The following is a 25,589-nucleotide window of genomic DNA, read 5'->3' on the forward strand; positions in this document are numbered from 1 at the left end:
GGTATCCTATGTAAATCTGGAAATGTAAATGAGAACCATGGGAAAGAGTGCCAAAAAAATAGATTTTATGTTAATGTAAGGAACTAATTTATAATGGTTTGCGGTGTCCAACCATGGCTTCCTCCTGAGGAAGCGCACTCCTTTCTACCGATGGAGGTCACCCAGAGGGGAGCAGGGAAGGGAGGAGTGAGTTAGATAATGTGCATGGTCTCATCACACTCTGCTTAGGAAATGTCTAAGACAGTGAAACATTTTCCTTTTAGAGAAAACCTAATTGTGCAAACTTTTCAAAACTTGATTGTGGTGTAGCTCTCCTATTTGCATATTTGTAAGCAAATGAGAAAGAGAAATTTATTGAAGGCTTGACCTTCCTTGGACAGTTTAGTTGGAATGCCAATAAAATAAAGCCTCTGAATCCTCCCCACAAATTGACATGAACAGAACCAAGGAAAAAAATTAAAATTTCAACTTCTGAACCAATTGCAAGGGCAGTGGTTGAAACAGCAGGATCCATCCTCAGTCACAGGGTTGGCTAGCTGGGTCATAAAGATCATTCTAGACCATGTAATGCTTTAAAAATATCAATGCCACTCCTACCACACATATGCTCCTGGTGCCCCCCTGGACATTAGAGTCAAAAGCTCTTTTATATATTACAGGGTAATTGGTGGGGAGGGGCAAACTGAGTATTGCCCCCAAACAGCAGAACTCACTCAACTGACACAACTTTCCTTCCAAACTGTAGATTTTTTAAAGTAGCATAAGAAAGTCCATGGATTTTTGTTTCCTTTGAACAAACACTATGACCACTCTGTATTTTTTTTTTAAGATTTTATTTATTTTTTGACAGAGAGAGACACAGAGAGAGAGAGGGAACACAAGCAGGGGGAGTGGGAGAGGGAGAAGCAGGCTTCCCGCGGAGCAGGGAGCCCGATGCAGGGCTCAATCCCAGGACGCTGGGATCATGACCTGAGCCGAAGGCAGATGTTTAATGACTGAGCCACCCAGGTGCCCCGACCACTCTGTATTTTTTAATAAAACCGGAAATTACAATAAAAACAGACATGTCTTGTCAAAAGGCCCTACCAGTAGTTCTCGCTATAAAACCACTTCAAGAATCATCAGCTGAGTTACGCAAAGACCCTTTAATATACACAGATACAAAAGAAAGCAAACATTTCCACAAGCATTATTAAATCATGGCATATTAGGAGTCATTAACAATCAGCAAGCAGGGGCACTGGGTTCTGCCAGTCTAATGTTCCAAACAATCAAAAAGGATATCCACGGGACAATTAATTTCCTTCACATTGATTATTCCAATCTCCACACTAATAAGGAGGGTTAAATGAAATAAAATGAAAGAGCACAGTGAGAAACTGAAGACTGAGCCCACTTGTAAAGGATAGGGGGCGGGAGTGGGCGTTACAACCTCAGGAGATGAACTACCTCTTGCAGGTTACCGGGGGAAACAGAAGTTACTCTGGCATCCTAACACATATCATGAAAGCTTAGCACTGCTTGGAAATCACCTTTTCATCAACTATTCCCCTCCCACATGCGCAGAATACATGCATGTTGCACAAACTGAGGAATTAGGACCCAGGCAGATTGTCCAAGCCAACCAGCTAGTGACGACAAAAAGAGACGAGGGACTCCGGATTAGTCCAATGTACTTTCTACTCTGCAGGGGCTTACTCGGCTGCTTAATGCTCCTGGAATTAGAGCAAATGTCATTGCTATTAATTCAACAAGTGACACACAGCAAACTGCAAAACCATCCACTTGGTCTTGGTTTACAGAACTACTTACTAAAAAAGATGTTAGTCAACAAATGTACTGATTCCATTGTAAAAATTTGAACCACAGTCCTAACCCTTCCTTCCTTAATACCATCCTTAATCTGTCAGACACTTACTAAATGTCCACTAAATCTGTCAGGCGATGTGTTCATTTCTGTAGGGACACAATGCAAAATCAGACCCAGATCCTGTTATTAAAGAGCTCAAAAGATTAAAAAAAAAGCACACGCGCGCGCGCGCACACACACACACACACACACACACACACACAGAGAGTGATGCAGTGATGTGCTGGTAAGTGTTTAACAACAGTTAAGAAGGGAGGAAAGTGGGTGATGGGCATTAAGGAGGGCCCGTGTTGGGATGGGCACTGGGTGTTACATGCAACTAATGAATCACTGAACACTGCAACAAAAACTTACGATGTACTATATGTTGGCTACCCGAACATAATGAAAAACTAAAAATAAACTTAAAAATAAATAAAAAGAAGGGAGAAAAGGGTGAAGGAGCTCTGATTTACAGCATTTGCTAATTCCCAAGCTGTTAGGACTCCTACCATGGCTGATTTCAGTCTACCAACCTGCCATCACTGAATGTAGACTTGGGGAGAGGTGCACAAGCCAGCTGAAGCTGACTCCAGGGTACCACTACTGGATTTACATTGATATTCATATTTGTATAAATTTGCACACAAACACACACACACACATATATATAAAATAACTAACCAAATATTTTACAGTTATTATCTTAAAGTAATTGAATTATGATTGATTTTATTTCTTCTTTACACATTTTTTAGCATCCAACCTTTTTTATAGGGCATTTTTTTAATTTTTAACTTTTTGCCATTTTAATGGAGCAATAATTGACATATGCCACCATGTATGTTTAAGGTATATGGTATAATGACTTTACTTACATAAAGAATGACCACAATTACTTTAGTTAACATCCATCATCTCACACAGATACAAAAAATAAAGTAAATGAAAAAGAATAAAAAGACTATTTTTTAGATCAGTACTAACACCAATATCCTCATCCCAGACCATTTTTGCTAGGCAGTCCTGGCATTACTAGAACGATCTAAGGAGCAGAGAAACCAAAACATTTTAAAAGCACATCAAATTAGCTTTAGAGCCACATGTCCAGGTAGAACTGAGAAAGGTAACACAGAGCGTCTAACTCAGAGCATCGAAAGGAAAGGCTTCACTCAGCCCTGCGCTCTCCTGAGCCGCACCCTCACTGCCGTAAGACTCTCTATAAAACCTATAAGATACTTCCCCAGAGCATGCTCCCACCACACATTCTCGATCAATTCAGGTGTTCAGTCACCCATGTCTGTACATGGATGGAAGAAGGAGACGGAAGTGAGAACACAAGGAGGAAGATGATCTCTAAATAAAGTACAGGGATCCCGGCAAGAATCTTCTTGCCTCTGCCAACCCCCCTAGACAGCATTCAGTGAGATGCCACCTGTTTAGTGTTGTGGTTAATCATCAATGGTGTCTGCAGGTGCAATGCACAGTTCCTCCTTCAGCTTTCTTAATACGCGGACGGATTTTGCTTTGGAACCAAACAGCTTTGCCTCATCCCAGAAACCCTTCTCTTTCTCCTTTTTCACTTGTAACTATATAAACCATTAAGCCTACAATCTTAAACACCATTGATATTCATAACTATTTTTAATATAAAGAGCTGAAAGTTTCATGGAGGGAAAATAAAACGCCTTATTGCTGCACAATGTTTGACCATTTGCAAAGCACTTCCACATGTCTTATCTTATATCATTGTCACAATCATCCTCCGAAGTACCTGTTCCTAGCGCCTCTGTATGTGAGGGGAAAGAAGCTCCGAGAGTTTACAAGATTCCCTCAAGTTGGACAAGCCACAGCAGGTGAGCCCGCTGCCTTCAGCACATAGGCTTCAGGTTCCATATTCCAATGCATTAGGGAATCGCCCTGTCTAGACTTGATTTCAAATCCTGACACCACCATTTTCCTTCTGCGTGGCCTTCGGCAGAATCCTCACCTTCTCTGGGCCTCATTAACTCATCGTGGAGAATGGGGGAACATTACCCACTTCATGGGGCTGTTATGAAACTCCAACAAAACCAAATTCGGGGGGGCGCCTGGGTGGCTCAGATGGTTAAGCGTCTGCCTTCGGCTCAGGTCATGATCCCGGAGTCCTGGGATCGAGTCCCGCATCGGGCTCCCTGCTCTGCGGGGAGCCTGCTTCTCCCTCTGCCTCTCTCTCTCTCTCTCTCTGACTCTCATGAATAAATAAATAAAACATTAAAAAAAAAAATTCGGCATATGTCGGGTTCACAAGACATTCACCTTCCCTCTTCAAACCTGCTCTAGTCCCATTCCTTTCCTCTGCCTCCTTTCCTTGTACCACCCTTATTACAAATGCATTCATTTTGTTTCTCGCCCTGAGTCGGCAGGCCTCCCCAGTTCAACTGTGAGGGGCTCAACAGTCCTTTGATGGGTGGTGTATTTTATGCATGGTGCATTTCTGGAACAAGAATGAACCCACACACAATTGGTAAATCGGGGAAATTTGTCAGTCCAAAATAGAAGCCCCACCGGCTGATCACAATTCTTCTCAGCACACTGGATTTTGTGCTTTCACAATACAGTAGCCGGACCTGAAATATCCGCATGCACAAACACGCGTACACACACACACACACACACACACACACACACACACACACACAGGTGCAGCAAGCCATGAAAGACTGCAGCACTGCCCACGTGGCCTGCCCTTCCTCCTGGCTCAACCTGGCTACACACGAGGTTTCAAAAGGGTTTACTGCCCATTTCTCTCAGATATTTGTACAAGACAAACAAGCAAAGACTAGAGAAGGACCCAGACTATTTTGTGCAAAGCCTCTCACTGCTCCCCTACCTGCAAATTCTGATGCTAATGTCCCTCTGTCCTTGTTTTCAGAATTGAGCAGACCCAATGCTTCCTTCTATACTCCTCCATCAAGCTACCTTCTCCTTTACCTTTTAAAGGTAAAGCCTTATAATACCGTGTGATTCCTTTATTTACAGGGAGGTTAGCAGGCTAGTAGAGTTGTGCTATTACTTTTATTAAGATTGCCATTGTTCTGGCTAATGTTTAATTGTAACAGTAAATGTTTTGAGGGGTTAAAATGTTTAGAGTGATCTATTCCAATTCTATTTCCCTTAACATGGCAGTTATTTATAGTGTGTTTTTGCAGAATATGGGTTTTTTTTAAAGGACTGTATTGTGCTACAGCAGAAATGCCCATATTTTGCCTTGTTGAGTGGATATTTTTGATATACTGAGGCACCCTGGATTGGTGGAATAAATGGTTACAGATAAAGTATTCTCATTGCACTTACTTAACTCTTTGCTAAAATTCAACTCAGCACCTCATTTCTATGGTTAAGAATGAACAATTTCTACCAAAGATGGTACCAAGGTGGGCAGTTCATACTGGTTTTCCCGAATATGCTCAACAAAATGCTTCCAAACATAAAACAAGGTTAACGGGTTGTGTTCAAATAAATCAATGCAGTACTGGCCTATCTCTACAACTTTAAGCAGCTTTTGTTTTATTATATAAAAGTATTCCATTTGTAATTAGCCAGACTTCCAAGCAAGCAAAGACACTGCAAGAAGAGCACCTTCCATGTAGGATCTGCTGTATAAACTTTACCAAGTTCTAGGGTAAAGAAATAAGTTCAAATATTTTTTAAAGTTTTTCCTCTTACCCTTGCCATATTTAATTTGCAGTAAAATAAATAAGATGGTTTTCATTTACATTTTTTTGACATGGGAAATAACCTTCCCAGGCCTCAGTTTCCTTATAGGAAAACAGGAATTTTTAAAAACTGAATAACTGCACCATCAATATTATGAGGGTGTGTGTGTGGGGGGGGGGAAATTACTTGTGAATCTGTTGATCCTCCAATCTTGACACTGTAAAGTGCTCTGATAAAAAACATATCATCGTTATCACTGACTCTTTATCCTCTGACACTTATAGTAAATTACCTTGCACCTAATAATTGTTCAATAAGCACTTGCTAAATTAAAGTGAACCATATGCATAATTAATCTAAGTCCAAATTTCTCCATTACGTTGTTTAAAAGAAACTAGATTTATTCCTAGAGAGCAAATAGATTTTAAAATAAAACAAGAAACTTATATTTCAAATAAAACTTGAGCCCCGTTACCATCTTAGAGATGCAAAATAAAGCACTGGATATAGTTGCTGAATTGGTTAGAATTTGGGTTTGTTGCAAGTGACAGATAAGTGCAAGATCTTGAAGATAAGAAAGGCAATGAAAATCTTTGTACAATATAATAATGATAGATGCATGTCATGACGTATTTGTCCAAACCCACAGAATGTGCAACACCAAGAATGAATCCTACAGTAAACTGTGGACTCTGGATGATTATGATGTGTTAATGCAGGCTCAGTCTCGGTAAAAAAAAATGTACCACTTTGGTGAATCATGTTGATAATGGGGGACCCTATGTAGGGGCGGGGGGCAACTGGGAAATCTCTATACCTTCCTCTCCATTTTGTTGTAAACCTAAGACTGCTTTAAAAAAAATAAAATCTTAAAAACAACAGAAGAAGAAGATACATGTTAGTTTTCCTCTAACATAAAAGTTTACGTAAGCAAGTCAGATCAGTGTGCTGACTCTACAGTGATCAGGGACCCAGGTTCACTCCCTTTTGTTGTTCTGCCATCCACAGCTGTCACCTTCCATTTCATGGCCAGGATGACTGGATGCCAGCCAGCAAGAATGAGAAAAGGGAAAAGGAAAGGTATATCCTTCTTTTTAAAGGGCATGTCTCAGATACTATGCACATCTCTTCTGTTTACATTTTACTGGCCAGAAGGCATCACATGGCCATGGCTAGCAGGCCTCTCAGGAGCCTAGAAAATGGGACCATCACTCCAGTGGCCATGTAAACACAGAGTGCTATTACTGCAGAAATGTCAAGGACAGAGGGGTTTACGACAGTTTTATAAAGTGACAGTGAGCTTTGAGTCAAACAAACCAATATGGTACAGATAAATTAATTTGCTTCTGATAAGTTTTCAGAGTAAGAATATCACTTCAGTTTTAAAGCCGTATGTAATACAATGCTAGTTAGTGGGGAGAGTCAGAACCCACCTCCTACAGATAAACTGCTTTGGATTCAAGTCATTAAAACTCCCAGCCCAATGACCTGTACTGAGACTTCATTAAAATTAAAAGAAAGGTTCTAAAAATAAATAAATAACTGCATAAGGCCAAGATTTAAGATGGAAGGAGAGATCCATCTGAAATTATCTTTTTTAGTTATAATCATGAATACATCTGACTTCTTACCTTCAGGACAGAATGAATGCTCTACATTCATTATTGTTATCCAAACTTAATGCATTCGGAAAAAAAGTGTGGGGAGACTATATAAAAGCCAAAGAAAGACGATGAATATTGTAATTTTGAGAGCGTCTGGGATATTCTTTAAAGCACTGACAAGATTCTCTAAGAGATGTGAGACTTCCTGTCCTATCACAACAACCCTAAATGTGGTTATTTCAGACTCAAAACAAAGAAAATGGAATTTGTTTTTAAATGTGTTATTATTTATTTATTTTTTATTCATCAAGCTCCATCACTACCATTACCTAAAAGGGTCAATCATGGAGGTTTCACTCTTAGCTAAAAACCCAGAAGCAAAGAATAGAAAGAACTTTAAAGATCGCCCCATTATTAAAAAGCTAAATTCCAAACAAAAATAACAGAATTTTGGTTAGACAGAAATCTAAATGGTCATATAGTTCATTCGTCAAAACCATTCCTGAGGACAGTCTAATCTGTATTTGAAAGCTCATGGATTCTCCAAAGAAGTTATAAAAATGTCCAATAAGTACATGAAAAGATGCTCAGTCATTAGGGAAATGCAAATCAAAACCACAATGAGATAATACTTCATAACCATTAGGATGACTATTATCAAAAATAACAAGTGTTGGTGAGGATATGGAGAACTTAGAACCTCTGTGTACTGGAAAATGTAAAATGGTACAGCCACTAAGGAAATTAGTATGATGGCTCTTCAAAAAAATTAAAAATACAATTACTGTATGCTCCAGCAATTCTAGTTCTGGGGTTGAAAGCAGGGACTCAAGTAGATATTTGTACACCCATGTTCATTGCAGCATTATTCACAATAGCCAAAGGTAGAAGTAACTCAAGTGCCCATCGACAGACGATGGATAAACAAAATGTGATATCTATCCATACAATGGAGTATTATTCAGCCTTAAAAAGAAAGAAAATTCTGACACATAACTGAGCATGGATGAACCTTGAGGACATTATACTAGTGAAATACGCCAGTCACAGAAAGACAAATACACTATGATTCCATTTATATGAGGTCCCAAGAGCAGTCACATCCATAAAGTGGCAAGGTGGTTGCTAGGGCTGGGAGAGAAGAATAGGAAATTGGTGTTTAATGGGTACAAGTTTCAGTTTTGCAAGATGAAAAGAGCTCTGGAGACGGAGGGTGGTGATGGTTATACAACAATGTAACATACTTAATGCCTCAGAACTGCACACTTAAAAATGGTTAAAATGGTAAATTTTGTTATATATATTTTACCACAATAAAAAAAGAAAAAAGAATGATAGACCCATTTGAGCAAATATTTAAAAAACAAAAAACTCATGGAGTAGGATGTGCCATGATACTGAGGACTTAAGATGAGTAAAAGAATAATTACCATTTCATTTACCTTTCTCTTCCCTAAAAAATATCCTATACACATATGAAGGAATTTAGGTCTTAAAAGACAGGTTTTTCTGAGATTTGCCTCAAAATAATCACCTGGGGGATAGCATCCGTGAGGAAGTATAAATGAAACAAGATTTACCCATGGTTAATGGCTGTTGTATGTGATGGGCACATGCATGTCCTATTATTTTTTCCACTGCTGTGTTTGTTTGAATTGTACCATAATTGAACAGTTTAGGTAATTTTTACTGTACTTTTACCATATGAAACAATTTTTAACAAAATTATCAAGAGCCAACGAAGAGCAGCAAATTCCAAAACATGTGTAAGAAAGAAAATTTTCAAAGGGAAGTGCTCCCTAGATATTACCACTTCCATTTATAGGGAAACCCAGTTCCTTTTCTTTGGGCTTCTGTAAAGAATAGTTAAAATATATTGAATGTTTCCTACTCATCCAGGCTTTACATGCACTATTGATGTACTCCTCATAATAACCTATTACCATTCCCCATTTTACAGATGAGGAACCTGAGACTCAAAGAAGCAAAGTAATCTGATTCGAGCTCACAAGTATTATGTCAGTTTTAATCCAGGAGTCTGACTGCAAAGCCTTAAGCTTAACAAGCACCTTCCTCTAATTACAAGAGTCTCTTTCCCCTTTCTTGCTGGCCAGGGACAGCCTCATCAATCCCGAGTTGCCAGAATGGGGGATGCCTGATTGAGAACCTATGGAAGGAGACATTTAGTTTTCTAAGGGATAAAAATCAACGCTTTTGTCTCAGTTGTCTCAGTAAAGCCCTGAGGATTTTCAACATTCGCTTAGCTCCATTCAGTTCATTTACTGAGTACTTGCTAAGTGTCAGAGGCTGTATGAACTTGGGCACTGTGCTGGGCACTCAGAACTGCAACTGGAAGACACAGATCAACATAAAAGTTATTTTAGGAACCAGATGACCTAAAAATAAATAAATTTCCATATCACCCAGTTCTTCCCCTTCTATGTCATTAATCACCCTATGATAGTTGCTTGGCATCTGTCTCTGACACCGTGAAATAGGCTCAGTGAGGGCTCAGACGCTGTCTGCCTTGTCTACAACTCTGTCCCTGGGGCCTACCACGGGGCTGAGACATCGCCGGGGCTCAACGCACATATAGTGAGAGGAACTGAATTCTGAGAGTCATGACGTGAAGCAATGCAGTGAAGAGGCAGGAGTAGGATATTTGGACCAAGCATTCATTCATTTGCTCATTCACTCATTTGTGCATTTATACAATCAATATTTGGGACACCTACTCTGTGCCATTTTTGTGGGTGTTGGGAACGCAGCGGTGAAAGACAGATGTCTCCACCTTCATGAAGCACACCAGCTCTCCCACTGGTCCCGGGGCAGTCCCGGGCAGTCTCAGCTGGCTTCTTAGAAAAACAGGATACTAATAACCAACATGCAACATTATTTTAAGGAAGATGGGCAATATTTGTAAAGAAGCAGACATAGGGTAAGCACTCAATAAATGGCATTGATTCTAATTAACAACAAATCAAAATACTAAGTATAAGACAGAGCCAGTGACATATGGCATTAAATACCAGAGGAAATGCACCTAGAAAAGTTCAGTGACAGAAATGTCGGTAAAATGTGTTCTTTCTAGGTGGTACTGAATTTTCTTCAAAATGTTTGGGCTGTGTCATCTTAAAAAAGGGTGAAAAATCTCCCTAGATTTCTGTACAAGAGAAAAAGTAGCTAATGAATCAGTTTGCCTGACATTCAAAAGTTTTGTGTGGCCAAAGAAGGTCATGTAGATTTATATTGTTTTTGACATCTTCCAGCAACGACCAAACAGGGGAAATCATGTCAACTGAGCTTCTAAATGACCTACAGCCATGGGGACACTTGGCAAGCTGGCGAAGCCTTATCAGGAAGCCTTCTGCAATGTTTACTCTTTCAAGGAGTCTCGGTAATTTCCACAACTCCCAAAAAGAGTCCACAAGTATTATCTGTCCATCACTCTTAGGCATTTTCACTTGTATTTCATTTCACCTTCTCAAAGATTCTGTGAAGTAGTCTCTGTCAATTCTATGACAGAAGTGAAACTCAGAGAAGGTAAGAAATGTGCCCCGGCTGGTACAGCTAGTGAGGGGCGACACAGGAATCCACGTCCAGCCCTTCGGACTAAGAGACCCTGCCCTCTCTCGCTGCCACCTCCCCATGGGCTTAGCTTCCTTTCAACTTTCTGAGACACAGGAAAGAGAAGTGAGCTTACAAAGAAGGAAAAAAGGTTTCCTTTTACCCCAATTTTAAATTCTCAACAAGGATTCTGACCACTTTAAGCCCCTTTTACCTGGAAGCTTCTGGTTTTTTCTTGTTCTTGTTAGGAATTAGAATAGCTCGGGTGCATCTCTGAGATGCCACAAGATGGAGATCAGCTGACATGCCTCTGACATCAGCAACTCACCCAAGCACCTGCGAGTGCCCTTCTTGGGTGGCGTCTGCAGGCTCTGGTCCCACAACCACTATCTTCTCAGCTTAGGAGGGTCACCCTCTCCAGACACTGAAAGTTTTCACAGGATGAGAAAATAAATAGATAAACTAAGTAGGCAGCTGATGCCACTTATCCCAATATCTCCCATCTCCTTATCAGGCCACTGTCTGCCTTCAAAACTTCACTTCTATTTTACTCACTTAAAAAATCATTTGTTGGAGCCCAACTTTGTTGCAAGCACCGTGTGCCAAGTGTCAGAGTAGGTATAGCATATTCTTTTATCTCTTCTCTTGGGTTTGATGCTGTTTTCTGAAAGGTCTTTACTCCTTAACACTGTCAAATACAGCAATCATTAGCCACAGGGGGCTACTTAAATTTAAATTACTTAAAATTAAGCGTAATTTAAAATTCAGGTCCGGGATAGCCACATTTCAAGGGTTCCATCGTCCCCTGTGGCTAGTGGCTACTGTATTAGACAGTCCATGTAGAGATATTTCCACCATGGTAGGAAGTTCCATTGGACAGTCCTGCCACAGAGCATCACGTGCTGTGTTTTCATCCACCTAGAATTTCCAGCCAGGATCCAATCAAGAACAGAGCTACTCCCAAAGTGAGGCAGACCAAGCTCCCTACCTTATCATTCCTGGGGCACCAAAAGCTAGAGTACAGTGGAAGGGAAAAGGAATCTAGTGATCCATCTACAACTACAAACACAAGGACTTAATTGCATTTATTTTAAAAGAGAGTGAGAGAAAACGTGAAGAACAGAAGTTCAGAACCCATGTGTCCCACTTTATCTGGACCTGGTCGCTTTAGAACTGTCTCTTTCCCATCGCAGGTTACGTGGAGTCAGCTCACAGGTTTGTGAAACCCGAAAACGGAGAGCTTCTTGGTGTCCCAGCAGCTGTACCCAGTGGCTCCATGGCCGTCACCATGCCACAAAACGAATATACTGAGTTACACACGGAAGTGCTATGGCTATCCTTCAGATCACCATGAGAAAAAGAAAGACGATCAAGAGGCTCATGAACATTCAAAGAAAGCAAAAAAGATGACTGGTCAGAAAGCTAAGCTCTACTATAAACAGCGCCATGCTGAGAATATACAAAGAAACTATCAAGATGCATGAAAGGAAGGGCACATGGGGGGCTCCGTCAGTTGGGTGACTGCCTTCTGCTCAGGTCATGGTCCTAGGACCCTGAGCCGAAGGGTCAGCCCGGAGTCAGGCTCCCTGCTCAGCAGGGAGCCTGCTTCTCCCTCTCCTGCTCCCCCTTGTGCTCTCGTGCTCTCTCTCTCTGTCAAGTAGATAACTAAAATCCAAAAAAAAAAAAAAAAAAAAAATGCATGAAAAGAGAAACACCAAACAAAAGAATGATGGCAAGCCTCCACAAGGAGCAGCCCCTGCAAATCTAGTGGACAGGGAGGGACCGTCCCAAGCTAAAGTATTTTCCAATGTGATTAAACAAAAATGAAAAGAGAAAGCAGGAAAGTGGGAGCTCCTTTGCCCAAAGTTCCTGCCCAAGGACAAACAGAAGTATTAAAAGTTATTCAAACAGGAAAGAGAAAGAAGCAAGCATTGAAGAGGATGGTTACTAAAGTTTGCCTTTTTGGAGATGGCTTTACTCGGAAACCACCTAAATATGAAAGATTCATTAGGCCAATGGGATTATGTGTCAAAAAGGCCCATGTAACACATCCTGAATTGAAAGCCACCTTTTGCCTGCCAGTGCCTGGTGTAAAAGAGAATCCCTCATCCCCACTAGATGCAACTTTGGGTGTTATTACCGAAAGTACTGTCCTTGAGGTGAACATGAGTGAGTTGAGCCTTGTGTCCTAAGGAGGCAAGGTTATTTGGGGAAAAGATGCCCAGGTTACCAACAATACTAAAAATGATGGATGCTGGAAGGCAGTCTTGCTGGTTTGATAGCAGTTTGAGACAAGGAACTCCTTACAATTACTGCAGACTACACGCCAATCAGGAAAACCACCATAACTGTGGTGGTTCTGAATATCACCAAACAGCCCTACATACCTGCAGGCATCAAGAGAACCATTTATCCTATTGTAAAAAAATTTAAAATAGGGGTGCCCGGGTGGTTCAGTTGGTTAAGTGTTGGACTCTTTGTTTCGGTTCAGGTCATGATCTCGGGGTCCTGAGATCGAGCCCACAGCAGGCTCTGCACTCAGTACCATGATCAGTGTGCAGTGTGCTTGAGATTCTTCCCCTCTGCCCCTTACCCCACTCACTGGCATGTGCTCTCTCTCTCTAAAATAAATGAAAAAAATTTTTAAAAATTAAAATAGCCCAGTTTTACAAAAAAAATATTTTAAATTAAATAAAAGAGAAATCCATCAAAAGACAAATAAAGACCTGAATTCAAGCCGTGTGACTGCAGACAAATTGTGTTACTTCTCTAACCCTCAATTTCATCATCTGCAAAACGAAAAAGTGGACAAATTCTAAGTTCCCTTTCACTTTTGAAATTCCTGGATTCAAAGGTTTTAGTTTACATAATATCCAAGGAACTGTACAGACTTCAGAGATATATAAGATAATAGTTCAAAGAGCTTATTAAAAAGTGGAAACTAGCCAAAAAAAAAAAAAAAGGAGGACCTAGCTACATAGGACTAAATAATATTAGAAAGGACATTGTAAGTGTCATGAAAATGGTACTACCAAAGCATTCTACAGAATCTGCCTCCCTAGCTATCAGGAAGACATGAAAATATTCACCTTTTTCCCTTTATCAAAAAATTTGACAACATAGTGGTTCCCATGGCACATACAAGGTGTTTAATAATTTTAATTAAATAAATAGGAGTAATAATTTCGATTATTGTTGTTATAGCATTGATTGATGATCTAATATATGTTAGGGTCTCTACAAGACACTTCCTTAGGTAACTCATTTTGCCATCAAACGGCTCTACAAAGGAAACACTTTTGGTTTTCATTATTTTATAGATAAGGAAACCGAAGCAAAAGGAGTTAGCTGCTAACCCACAATGACATAAACAATGGCAGAGCCAATATTTAAAACCAAGACCACACATCTGCAGTGCACATGCTTCTTCCACTTCAGCACACTGGCTCCTTCAGAAAACATTTACTTGCTAATCCCCAGGAAGGACAAAAATGAGATGGCTCCTAGACTTACTCTTAAGAACCCAGCTAATGTCAAAAAGCTGATATTTTCCTCCATATTTTTTCAGAAGGCAGAATGGCAACTTATCTCTCTGGATGGGTTCTCCAGCCTAGACCAGGTGGCAATTTTAATGGAATTGGAACCGAGTTCATGACTGTTCATTAGAGTTCCAATGTCCTGAGACCTTTGTTAATTGAATTAGACACAAGACAAAGGGAATTGAAAAGAGGGTAAGTTAAATCTTCATATTACCTTGGGCAAATGGCAGAGAGAAGTGGGCCTTTTTCCCCTAAGGAACCGGGTACCCACTTTATCATTTACAATTATTTTATAATTGGATTGGTGTTTTGTAAGACAGAAGTCCCTGTCACCCTGAACTTCCAATGCCTCCTTTTCACTGTTATGAGAGGGGGAGTGGGGGCCAAGTATCTGTGTTGCTTATTTCCCACAATTCTGTTTTTCAAGGAGACTTAGCATTTATTATGTCACCAAACTATCCAAATCCAAAATATTTCCATATTCTCTGCAGTGAACACATTCCATCACCCACACCACCTAAAAATACCCTGCTTTCCATCACTCAGTAGAACCACAAAGGCTATTAGGAGGCAATAAAATCCCTAGATAGCTTCTCTTTCCTACATCTGCACTCTCTTCTGATCAATTAGATTCAGGGAGGCTGGAGGTGGGAAATAAAGGAAATAAAATTCAGGCCACAAATCCTTATCTTAATCCCACAAATAGCACTGGCAAGCAACAACGAACAGGTGAGGGAAAAGCTCAACTGTGCAAGGCTTTCCTGCTCTGAACTCAAGTTAATTATTATCCAAAATCCATCATTGAATTATTACTCATAAAATGTCTGCTTCCCAGCAAAAATATCACAGATGACGGTCCTATTCTAGCTCAGGGCACATGTCAGTATTTATGTCACTGAGGGGAAAATAGGTCCGACGCATTTGATTCAGACAGATTAAGTTCATCTTTATAGGAGACAATCTCCCTTAGTCCAGAAAGGTGCTTTCAAATAATCTCATTTATAGAAGACACTCCATTTGGGGATTTTTCAGCAATGGCAAGACATGTCTCCTGGTCCCTGCCTCCCATCGAAGCCCCTGAGAAATCTGAGGGCTTAAAGGCCCAGGCCTTTTGTGAGGATCTATTTGCAAACATCCCTCTCTTTTCTCATGGACCTTTCTCTTATCAGTTATAAATATTCTTCACCAGCACCCTAAACCCAGAAAGACCAAGATAAGTAAGGTTCAAAAATATCAATGGTTATTTTTTACAATGGAGTTCAAGAGGTGGGGGAGGATACTGACCCCCTCAAGACTGACCAGATTGGACAATCCTAAAGAGACAGAGGCACTGACTTAATGGAGAAAATGTCAGCTAACTCCCTCCCCGCCCCCACCCCAAGAGACTAGGAACATCAGTGGCGTCTTCCAAAGAAGAAGCAAGTCCCTCTTCTTTCTTATGGGTACGACTACTCTCATGGAGCAGATGGACTTCACAAAGGCAAAGTCTAAGTCAAGCCAATCAGAATGGGTGACTGTCCTACTGGGCTGACAGCTCCCACCACACCCTTCTGCAGGAAAGGCCAGTGCGCCCCTCTTGCTCTTCAAGAACAGAGCAGTGGGTCCTTAAAGACTAACGTTTTGCCACACCACATACACAGCAACATATTGGACCCCATGGTACATATGCGACCAAGTTTGAAAGGATCCCTCTGAGAGCATGTGCATAACAGGCACCCAAACCAGACTGTAATCTGCTCTCTTCTCCAAAAGGCATCAATTTCTCTTTTACAACTAAACAGAGCATCATCTCAGGGAAAACGTACCTTCACACTTAGGTCTGTTTTGAAAAGAAGAAATTAAAAGGAAAAAGCAACTGGAAGGGGTGTGAGTACATGCGAGATGAAGAGAGGAGAGGAACACAGGACAAAGGAGAAGGCAGGCAGGGATGGGGAGGGGAGGGGAGGGCACAGGTGTGGCAGACATGCAGGTTTGCTGTCTCCAAAAACACATTCATCCCACTAAGGTAGCGAACGAAGAAAACATTTTGATTTTCTTTTCTGGCAGTCGAAGCATAAATGGTTGCTGCAGTAATACCAGAAATTATTGGTCATTTTGAGCATTCTTGCTAGTGAGAAGCCAACATTCCAGTCAATGTGAAATACTGGCCCCAAGGTGTCCTAGATATTTTGTTTTTCAAATGCAGGAATGTCAGCTGCTGGACAAAAAGTGATGTATACTGTCTAGTAGGCAGCATGCTGGCCAAACACCAAATTTGGAATGTGTCTCCTGGTCCCCCTGGGTTCCAGCTCAGCCATCCTCTGCAGCCAGTGCCACGCCCAGAACGAGAATTCTGCCCAGGAAAGAGCAAGAATGCAAACGGTATTTGAACAAAACTGAGTTCTAAGCCATCACCTCTACAAATGTTTCAGGAAGCTAGCCCAAAGCGAAGGCAAGCTGGAGCTCAGTGGGTCTCTTCTTAAGGAAGTTGATTACTTCTAATTCCCTTCTAGTTAAGGCCTGTCTGAAGGGAGCCTAGAAAGCCCCCCAAATTGAATGTGGCCAAGCATCATATTTCATGAGCTTTTAAATAAGGTCTTCTCAAATACATAAAATGGCATAACCACTCTAACTTTAATCACATGCTTATGAAAGAAAACAGCATTATGAGTTGACAAATTGGTAAGGCATATATTTTATCCATATGGATTTTTAAAGTGTACCTATGACATCAGATGAAGCCTACAGAGACCCTTCATTTTTAAAATTATTTTAGTGAGGTATAATTAACTTGCAATGTTATGTTAGTTTCAGGTTACAACATACTGATACAACAATTCTATATGTTACTCAGTGCTCACCACACTAAGTGTCATCACCATTTATTGCCATACAACATTATTACAATATTATTGACCAAATTCCCTATGTTGTGCTTTCCATCTTTGTGACTTTTTTATTTTATAATTGGAAGTTTGTATCTCTTAATCCCCTTTATGTATTCCATCCATCTTTCCACCTAGGATCCCCCACATTAAACCAAATAGCAACTCACAAACATCCCAGCCTAACTTGCAGGTCCCAACCTTGACCATGAGGCAGCATCACCACTGTCCCCAGCCTGCATGGTGGTGGCACTCACTCTGCCTGGAGCATCACTGTTCTATACACTGTGCATTTTCCCATAACACCACTACAGAATTCTCCATGGAAGAGACCCTTAGAATTTTCCTATCATTTGGAGGAACTCCTGTAATCTGTATGAGGATAATCATAATAGAAGAGACAGTTGCCAACATGAGAAAGGCATGCGTCCCAGCTCCTTTCTGTGCATGCCACTTTGCTAACCATTCACTGTCTCCCCTCTCTCACAGGAAGGGTTACTACCTGTTATTCATTCACAGGAATGTTACTACATGTCATTCATAGCCTGCCCAGGCAAAATGGAAACAGCACGTACATATCTTCCATGTGTGTAAATCACCAGAATCCTTACACTAAACAAGAGGTGACCTGTGGGGGAGGGGAAACGGAGAGAACACTATGAATGTTTCTAGCCTAGAACGTGCTTCCAAGAACGGTGTTGCAACAGTGAAGCAGAAGTAGAAAACTGGTGTGAATTGATAAAACAGCAGTTTATCCACTCTCTCCACTGCTACTGAGCGATGTTCTGTGGTCCCAAAGTTCTTTTCTAAACCTGTGATTGACTTCATAATTGATAAGCATTTGTAACATAGTGCTTCTTCCTTTAAGCAGGTGGAGCGGATGAAATGTCCTAGTAACATATAGTAGTCCTACGCCCCTCTCCAAATACTTTGGTGTTCTTCACATTAAAATTTGGCCTCTTTGGAAAATACATTAAATGTAAAGCCCATAGAACACAGAAGACACAAGAAACTGGTAAAATGGTCACATGAAACCGTGATGTTGGACTCTATGACTCCACACAGACATGGGCCACTTTGATGTGCCTTTCATTATATAAATTATCTGCTATTTAAACATTATTCTTTATATCACAAACACAAAATATATATGCTCAGAGAATAAAAGAATAGGTAGGCAATCCATAGTTATGCATTATGAGTACAAATTACTGAACTGAGTTATTTTTTCTAATAACGAGTTTTCAGAGAAATATTTTCTAAAAATAGTGTCATTAATATGAAACAAAGAGCTAATAAAAGGAGGGTAAAATAAGTAGCACAAGCAGTTCCAAGCTTAACCAACAAAATAATAATGTTTAAAAGAATGAGGCATCATACTCCCTCCCTGAAGTCATAGTCTGTTAACTTACAAGTAGCACTAGCAACAACTTGGTGTCATAGAACAATTTACAGCATAAATTCAAAATGAGCAATAAGAATTTGGGCACACTCTATAACCTAATAACTATTTCTAAAGCTCCTAGCTTCATTTATTTCATTTATTTTCATAATAATTGACTAAATGAGAAACACTAATTCATGTCATACTAAGTTTATTTCTAATCAAGATTAGCATTAGGTGTCTGATCAACATAGCCCTCGTCTTCTATAAGGAACCAGAAAAAGAATATAGTGTTTGAACAAAAGTAGCTAACTACTGTAGTTTTACATCCAAAAGTCCAGCTCTCCACATGCAATGTACAGAATTTACAATTGCCACCTCTTGCATATTATAATATTAAAAGCATACCAAGCAATGAAAACATTATAACTTATTTAAAAACACATAACTGCCCTCCAAATAGCTCTTCTCAAAACTCTATATAGAATGGGTGGCAAATATCCAGTTTTTTCAACTCATGTAGAAATACAATAGTAATAATATAGGCTCAAGTGGATTATATTCTTAATTTATCCAGCTGGGATGCTTTAAGTCTAAAATAGGCAACTAATCTCCAATTTTTATTTCCTATCATACTGTGCTGTCCCAGACACATAAAACAGTACTGTCTGGAAGGGTAGAGAAAAAAAATGCTAACATTGTGTCAGGATGCCCATGAACCTTCACATTAAAACAATAACAATATTCCCTCAAACACATATTCACCACCACCTCTTAATGATTTTGGCCCACATAGCAGGAGAGTTTAGATTTAGTACAGGTCAAGGTAGCATACAGCTTTTCAGCTGTATTCGTGAAAGAACACAGAGAAACTATCCCAGACTCCTCAGTGGGCTCATGCTAATTAGACCTTTAACAATTTCCTTGATTCCAAGGTATGATCTCCTTTTTGTCACTGCTAACAGTAACTAAGGAAATCTTGCCCAATAAGCACTACAGATAATATGCTAAAGAAAAATAATCCCAGCATAAAATGCAATAGAAATAATTGGTACAGAAGTTAAATAAAGAATATTGCTTCCTCAATTTTAGTAATATTGTTGGTTGTGACCAGAATGAAGTTACCTAAGCAACCACTCTAAAGCACACACAATATTCAAATGCATTTGTATTATGGTAGCTCGGTGTCTAGAAGTTTGTTGCTGGTAGCATTGGTATAAAATGTATAAAACCGTCAGATCAGTTTGTGAGGGAAAAAAAACTCTGAATATAAAGATTTAATCGTCATATGGCACTAAAATACCCATAAACAAAATCATAAAAATAACCCAAAGTAAAAATTTAGGCTAAGACAAAAAAAAAAAAGAATTGTTTAGTCACAAGAGTCACAAGTACAAGTAATCTTTAATAAACCAACCATAGATTCCAGGCACATTCACTTTTGTCACAGAGCTGCAAAGTGTATAACATGTTATACATTTACATAATCCTTACAAAACAAATGCTAGGGGGAGTATATGAAAAAGCGTCTAAAAACTATTATGGATGTTATAAAATCACATGTATAACAAAATATGTGGGATGCCCAAACTTGCTGATATTGCTGATTGCAGATTAATCTATGTGAAATCAGCAGGGAAAGGAGCGGGCACAGTAAGGCTGGCCTCATTTACTTCACTGTGTCTCTACACAGTGAGAACACCAGATTATCTTCAAGTACAGTGTGCAGCATTTGGCAATTTGGGAAATCCACGGGGCCACAAAATTGATATACACTCTCCGCCGGGTGGGGGGGCGGGAATCAAGGAAGCCAAAACTTTCCCTTTCTCCAAGAAAGTGAAGAAATTCTTACCTTTCTGTACACCAGCATGTTGGGTGATTCATCTGCCACCCCGTTGCTAGTCTGCCCGTAATTATTCCCCTGGGCCATGTCACCCCACACTTGGTCCGCTCTCAAATACTGGAATTATCGGTCTGCGCGCTGCAAAGGGTTAGGGAGACTTCAGTCAGGTGCGAACGGCGGTGCTCAAGGGGGGGGGGGGTGACTTGAAGCCTCTTCATAATCCACAGCACCCACCCCACATGGCGCATACTTACATGTCGGGGCTGGCTGGAGGAAGCGGCACAGAAATCGATTTAAAAAAAAAAAGAAGACTGAATTTACACCTAGAGTACCCTCAGGGAGTTTTAAGAAATGACAATCTTTTAGTTAGAATATTCATTTGGCTATGGTTTTAACTGACTTGATCTTCTGGATACTCATTGTAAAAAGTGTTTGATGCTCCCCTAAAAAACCCACCGTCACCATTTCTGCGCTCCAGAGTTCTCTTGTCTCCCAATACTTGCATCTCGACTTGATGATGTTTTCCCAAAAGGGCGGAAAGGCAGCACCCTGTGGCAGCACACTCTCTCCCAGGTATCTGGCTACTTTGCCCACTGGCAGCGCCTGAGACAGGCCCATTCCGGCGGCATTCTCCCTTCACTCCCCCGGGTCTCCCACACGGAGCCGGAGGAGCTTCGCCCACTTCCACCTGCCCGCCACTGGGTCCCCCCTCCGTTCCACTCCACTTCGGAAGTCAGGACGGAACCCTGCCCAGTCTTTGCCAGAAGGCACCAGAATCCGTCCCGGCCAAAGGAGCTGATGGGAGTCGACCCTTCGGGTAACCACCTGGGTCGCCGTGGGTAGCAGCCTGGCTGCAGGAACCTGAGAGCAACCAGCCCAAGAGGAGCAAACCAGCGAGCCCCAGCTCCCGCCGCCGGGCTCTCCCCGCGGTTCAAATGGCAGCAGTTTCAGCACCGCGGACCTGGACGAGCGCGGCGCCCGCAACCCGGCCGGGGCGCGGGGCTCCCCCGGCGGCCGCGCGGCAGGGCGCCGGGCGAGGGTGGGTGCGGGGCGGGGGAGCGCGAGGTGGCGCCGCCTACCCCCCTCCCACCACTCCTTATTTACCTCTTCGGCCAAGGTCACGGCCCCGCGGCGTCTGCCCTCGCGGGCGGGCTGTGTGCCGGCGCTGTCAGCTGGCGGCAAGCGGAGCAGCGAGGCAGAGCAGCCTCATCACACTCGGCGGATGATGCGGAACCGCGCGGCTCAGGCGACCGCCGCCGTGCACAGGCGGCCCCGGCAGCCCGCCGCTCGCGCCCGCTCCCACCCCCCCCTCCCCGCCGCCTGGCCGGCCCGCTCCCTCCGCCGCCTCTGCTCCCGGGCACGGGGACCCGCCGAGCGCGCGCGGGAGGCGAGACGCCGGCCCGTGCGCGCGACTGGGAGGCGGGAGGAGGGGCGGTCACGTGGGCCGGGCGGCCAGGGGTGCTGGCTCCTGGGCGCCCAGCTCCGAGCGGCCGGCCACCCGGCCGGCCCACCGGCCGCCCTCGCGCCCCGGCCCCCGCGGGCGCACAGCCTGCCCCGCCGCGGGTGTCCGCGCTGCGGGCGGCCTGGGGGCCCGAGCTGGGCGGCGAGCGCCAGCCGGAAGGGCAGGGCGGGCGGGCGGATGGAGGGACGGAGGGATGGAGGGAGCCCCGCGCAGCCGGCGCGTTTCATCACGTGCCTGCTGACTCCGCTGACAGGGCGAGGGCAGCAGATGATTGATTATCCCTGTGCTTAAATGACGAGAGTAGAGAGATACTGAGAAGTCCCAGGAGTGAAGGAAATGGCCAGGACCAATTGAGCCACTCAGCCCGTTGCCTGCGGCTTTCACAGCTTCCTCCTAAGTTTGAATGGGAACCGATTTGGAGGCTGCCAACTCGAGCTGGAAACCTTGCCACCTGTGAAACCGAAGGGCCATCCCCGCTGCACGTTGCCTCCTTGGAAGGGAGGTGCTCTCACCCTATCGCAGGTTTCAAAGAGGGCCTGGGGTGCCGATTCCCCGGAATTAGTCTTCAAGTCGCTGTCGCGAATTCCTCTGTAAGGATTACAACGACAGGAAGAAGAAAATCACTGTTGTCCCAATTACAGTAAAGAAACTTGTGTCTCTGGCTTTCCGGGGCGGATTTGGGAAGCTTTAAATACCTGAAGTTCTCTTTCCTCAGCTGGGCCAGGTGTGGTGGAGAAACAGAAGATAGCCCCTTCTTAATCCCCTAGGTCCAAATAGAATAGAAGTTACCCCTGGTAGGGACGACTAGCACACCCAGAGCCACGTGGTCCAATGCATTTCCCCAGTCCCACCCGGGGCAGGCAGGTTTCACCCAAGGAACAAAGAGGTATCTAACCTATCCTCTGTTCTAAATACTACAGGGCAAAGGTTACTATCCCAACTGCTTTACACACACCCTAGTCTGACCCATCTCCCAGTGCTCCCCAGTTCCCAAAAATTTCTGCATTGTGTGCTCTGGAAATTATGCTGTTTTTCACCAAAGCTGCCATTTTTAAAAATCCTTCTCTACTATTTCCTTAACGTTCTTGCTGTAGTCAGACCTACCTTTTCCCCTTCAGCCCCTCTCTCTTCCCCTTTGCTCAGTCTACTTCTGGGAACTTGACATGAATGGAATTAATACATTTGGAAAGAATAACTGGGCATGCTCCCTCAGCTTGACCATTTTTCCTCTTAAGGAGGAACTGCCTGAATGAAGGAAGCAGGTTTCCTCCTTTGCATCACTAGACAAAGGTTCTAACCCCCTTGGTGGCCCTGCCCATGGGCTCAGCACTGATGGATCATTCTCATCAATGAGCAAACTAACAGATTAGAGCCAACTGTATATATTTTATACACAGGGTGTAAAATACACCCCAGCTTCATGGGACCCCATCCATCTATCCATCCATCATATAGATCTATGTATATCTATATCAACATATATAAAATCTTGCATAAGGTATCTATATGTAGATGTAGCTATGTATAAAATCTCCCTTGACACTCTTTCCACTTATTCCTGCCCTATTTTTTGGCTTCCTTTGGCACCAAGAACTTCCTCTCCTTTTATTTTGTCTTGAGCCCATTCTATTCTGTCAACAACCTCCATGTTACTAAACGAATAGTGAATTCTCAATTATCATACTGAATGCCTTTTCAGCAGAAGTTAAAGTTTATCTCTTTCACATTCTCAAAAATGTTCTACATTTGTCTGCTGGGACACCACTGTCTATTATTTCTCCTCTGCATTACTGGTTGCTATTTCTCAGGCTATTACTTGCTCTTCTTTACCTTTTTCATCCCTAAATTTTGGAATGCCTCGGATCTCAGTCTTTGGGCCTCTTCTCCTCTCAATTTATATGCACTCGCTACATGAGCTAAGTCAGACTCCTACCTTTAAATGCTACTAATAACTTTCAAATGTATATGTAGGTCCATGCTCTGAAATCCAGTCAGTCAAGCACCTACCTAATTAACATCTCTACTTGGATATCTAACTGGTGTCTGATTCAGCTTCATGATAACAACGATATTGTCCATTTAAGATTTTATTTTTATGTATTTGAGAGAGAACGAGAGAGAGAGAGAAAGACAGAGGGAGAGCATGAGCAGGGGGAGGGGCAGAGGGAGAAGCAGACTCCCCGCTGAGCAGGGAGCCCAGACTGACTGACGCAGGGCCGATCCCAGGACCCTGGGACCATGACCTGAGCCAAAGGCAGACGCTTGGCTGACTGAGCCACCCAGACACCCCGGATATTGTCTGTTTAGCTCATGCCATATATCCCAGGCATAGTACAGTTTCTAGCCCACAGTAGATGCATGTTAACTAAATGAATCAATGTATCTAATGACAATAATCTGATACATAATTTTTATATTTAGTAATACATTGTTTACATTATTATCTCATTTAACCCTCTAAAGACCTAGTTATAATTGTCATATATTTTACATCACTACACCAATAAGGAAGGGAAGGATCAGAAATATTAAGGAAACTGCCCCATACAACCCACATAACCACTAAGTGGCTGTGGTAGTTTGTACTGCGTCAACTTGATTAGCTGGAACTACATTTCCCAGCATCCCCTTCCCTGTATTCAAGTGAGTAGAGGAATTTGTGCAAGATTGGGAAAACAGAGTAAGACAGCACCTATTCCTCTCTGGAGGTCTTTGCAGTTTGTGTGTTGGCACGTGCTGAGTCCCAGGAGGTTCTCGCATGTCCTTGTTCTCCCTCACTTCACATTCATATTGTCCAAATTCTTTCCCCCCCTGAGCAAAAATAGCCCCACACACTTCACAAAAGCCTGAATGTGGACCTACAGAGGCAGCAGCCACTCAAAGACCACAAATTTTCATTGACTTTTCTGCCCGGCCCACTTCATGGTCTCCCTCCTGCACCTGGCCACGCCTCGCCCCCCAAGCTTCCCTGGTAAGCTTCAACTTGCCCATCCACTTGCCTAAGACCCCAGAGGGGGTTAGTTGTGTCTTTTCTCAGATCTTTCAATTCTTTATTCTGGAAAATAACTTCCCCAGCTTCCCTCACAATTATGTAAGGTTTCGTTCCCGTAATATACCCCTTCCTCCATTGTTTTCATTGTGCTTCTACTTCTCTGGCTGAGTGGCTAGCAGAGCTCAAATCCAAGTCTTCCAGTCCTTTTCACTATTCCACAAGAAATCCAAGTTAGAGGGACAAAAACCTTGAAACCAATATCACATGAGAATGCAATACTGAACAATGAAAGCATGAAAGGAGTTGATGTTCCAACCAGGCTCTTCAAGGACTAATAGGAGGTCTACATGGGAAGGAGTTTCTAGTAAGGCACAAAGGCAAATTCTGAAGCCCATTCGGACAATTACTCTAATAAGACTACCATTTCTTGAAGTCATACTATCTCTCAACACATTAAAATATTCTCACCATCTTTGACAAAATTCACCCCAAAAGCAACATAAGGAATCTGATGTTCAAGTTAGGAAACTTGACCATGATTGTATACCTTCTAAATATCAGAGTCTGGACTCAAACACACTGCTGTGTGACTCCAAAGCCCTCTGAAAAACATGTGAAAAATGCCTCTAGCAGCAGAATGAGTTTTTAAAAATCTGAGGCTCTCCCACGGAGACGCCTGTCATTCTATTTTCTGTCTCATCTCTCCTCTCGCCTGCCTTCCTTCCACACACCTAATGCACACCTTTCTCTCTGGGCATTAATGACTCAAGGTGGTTTGTGGCTACT

General features: G+C 42.4%; 1 protein-coding gene and 1 pseudogene across 6 annotated transcripts in view; one reads left to right on the top strand and one right to left on the bottom strand.

The window, feature by feature from the left end:
* RGS7 (regulator of G protein signaling 7) overlaps window positions 1–20,436 on the bottom strand; it is a 529,270-nt gene extending 508,834 nt beyond the window's left edge. For all 6 annotated transcript variants that reach the window (XM_088016845.1, XM_028111744.1, XM_088016846.1 and 3 more), the window contains exon 1: window positions 20,359–20,436. In XM_088016845.1, the coding sequence (XP_087872971.1) occupies window positions 20,359–20,436 (78 nt within the window). The remainder of the gene's footprint in view (window positions 1–20,358) is intronic.
* LOC114215615 (ribosome biogenesis protein NSA2 homolog) lies at window positions 12,008–12,998 on the top strand (annotated as a pseudogene).
* Window positions 20,437–25,589: the final 5,153 nt, after the last annotated feature.

This window comes from Eumetopias jubatus, unplaced genomic scaffold, assembly GCF_037043125.1.
Source record: "Eumetopias jubatus isolate StellerSeaLion01/CBP00866 unplaced genomic scaffold, mEumJub1_p1.0 scaffold_12, whole genome shotgun sequence".
Taxonomy (NCBI): Eukaryota; Metazoa; Chordata; class Mammalia; order Carnivora; family Otariidae; genus Eumetopias; species Eumetopias jubatus.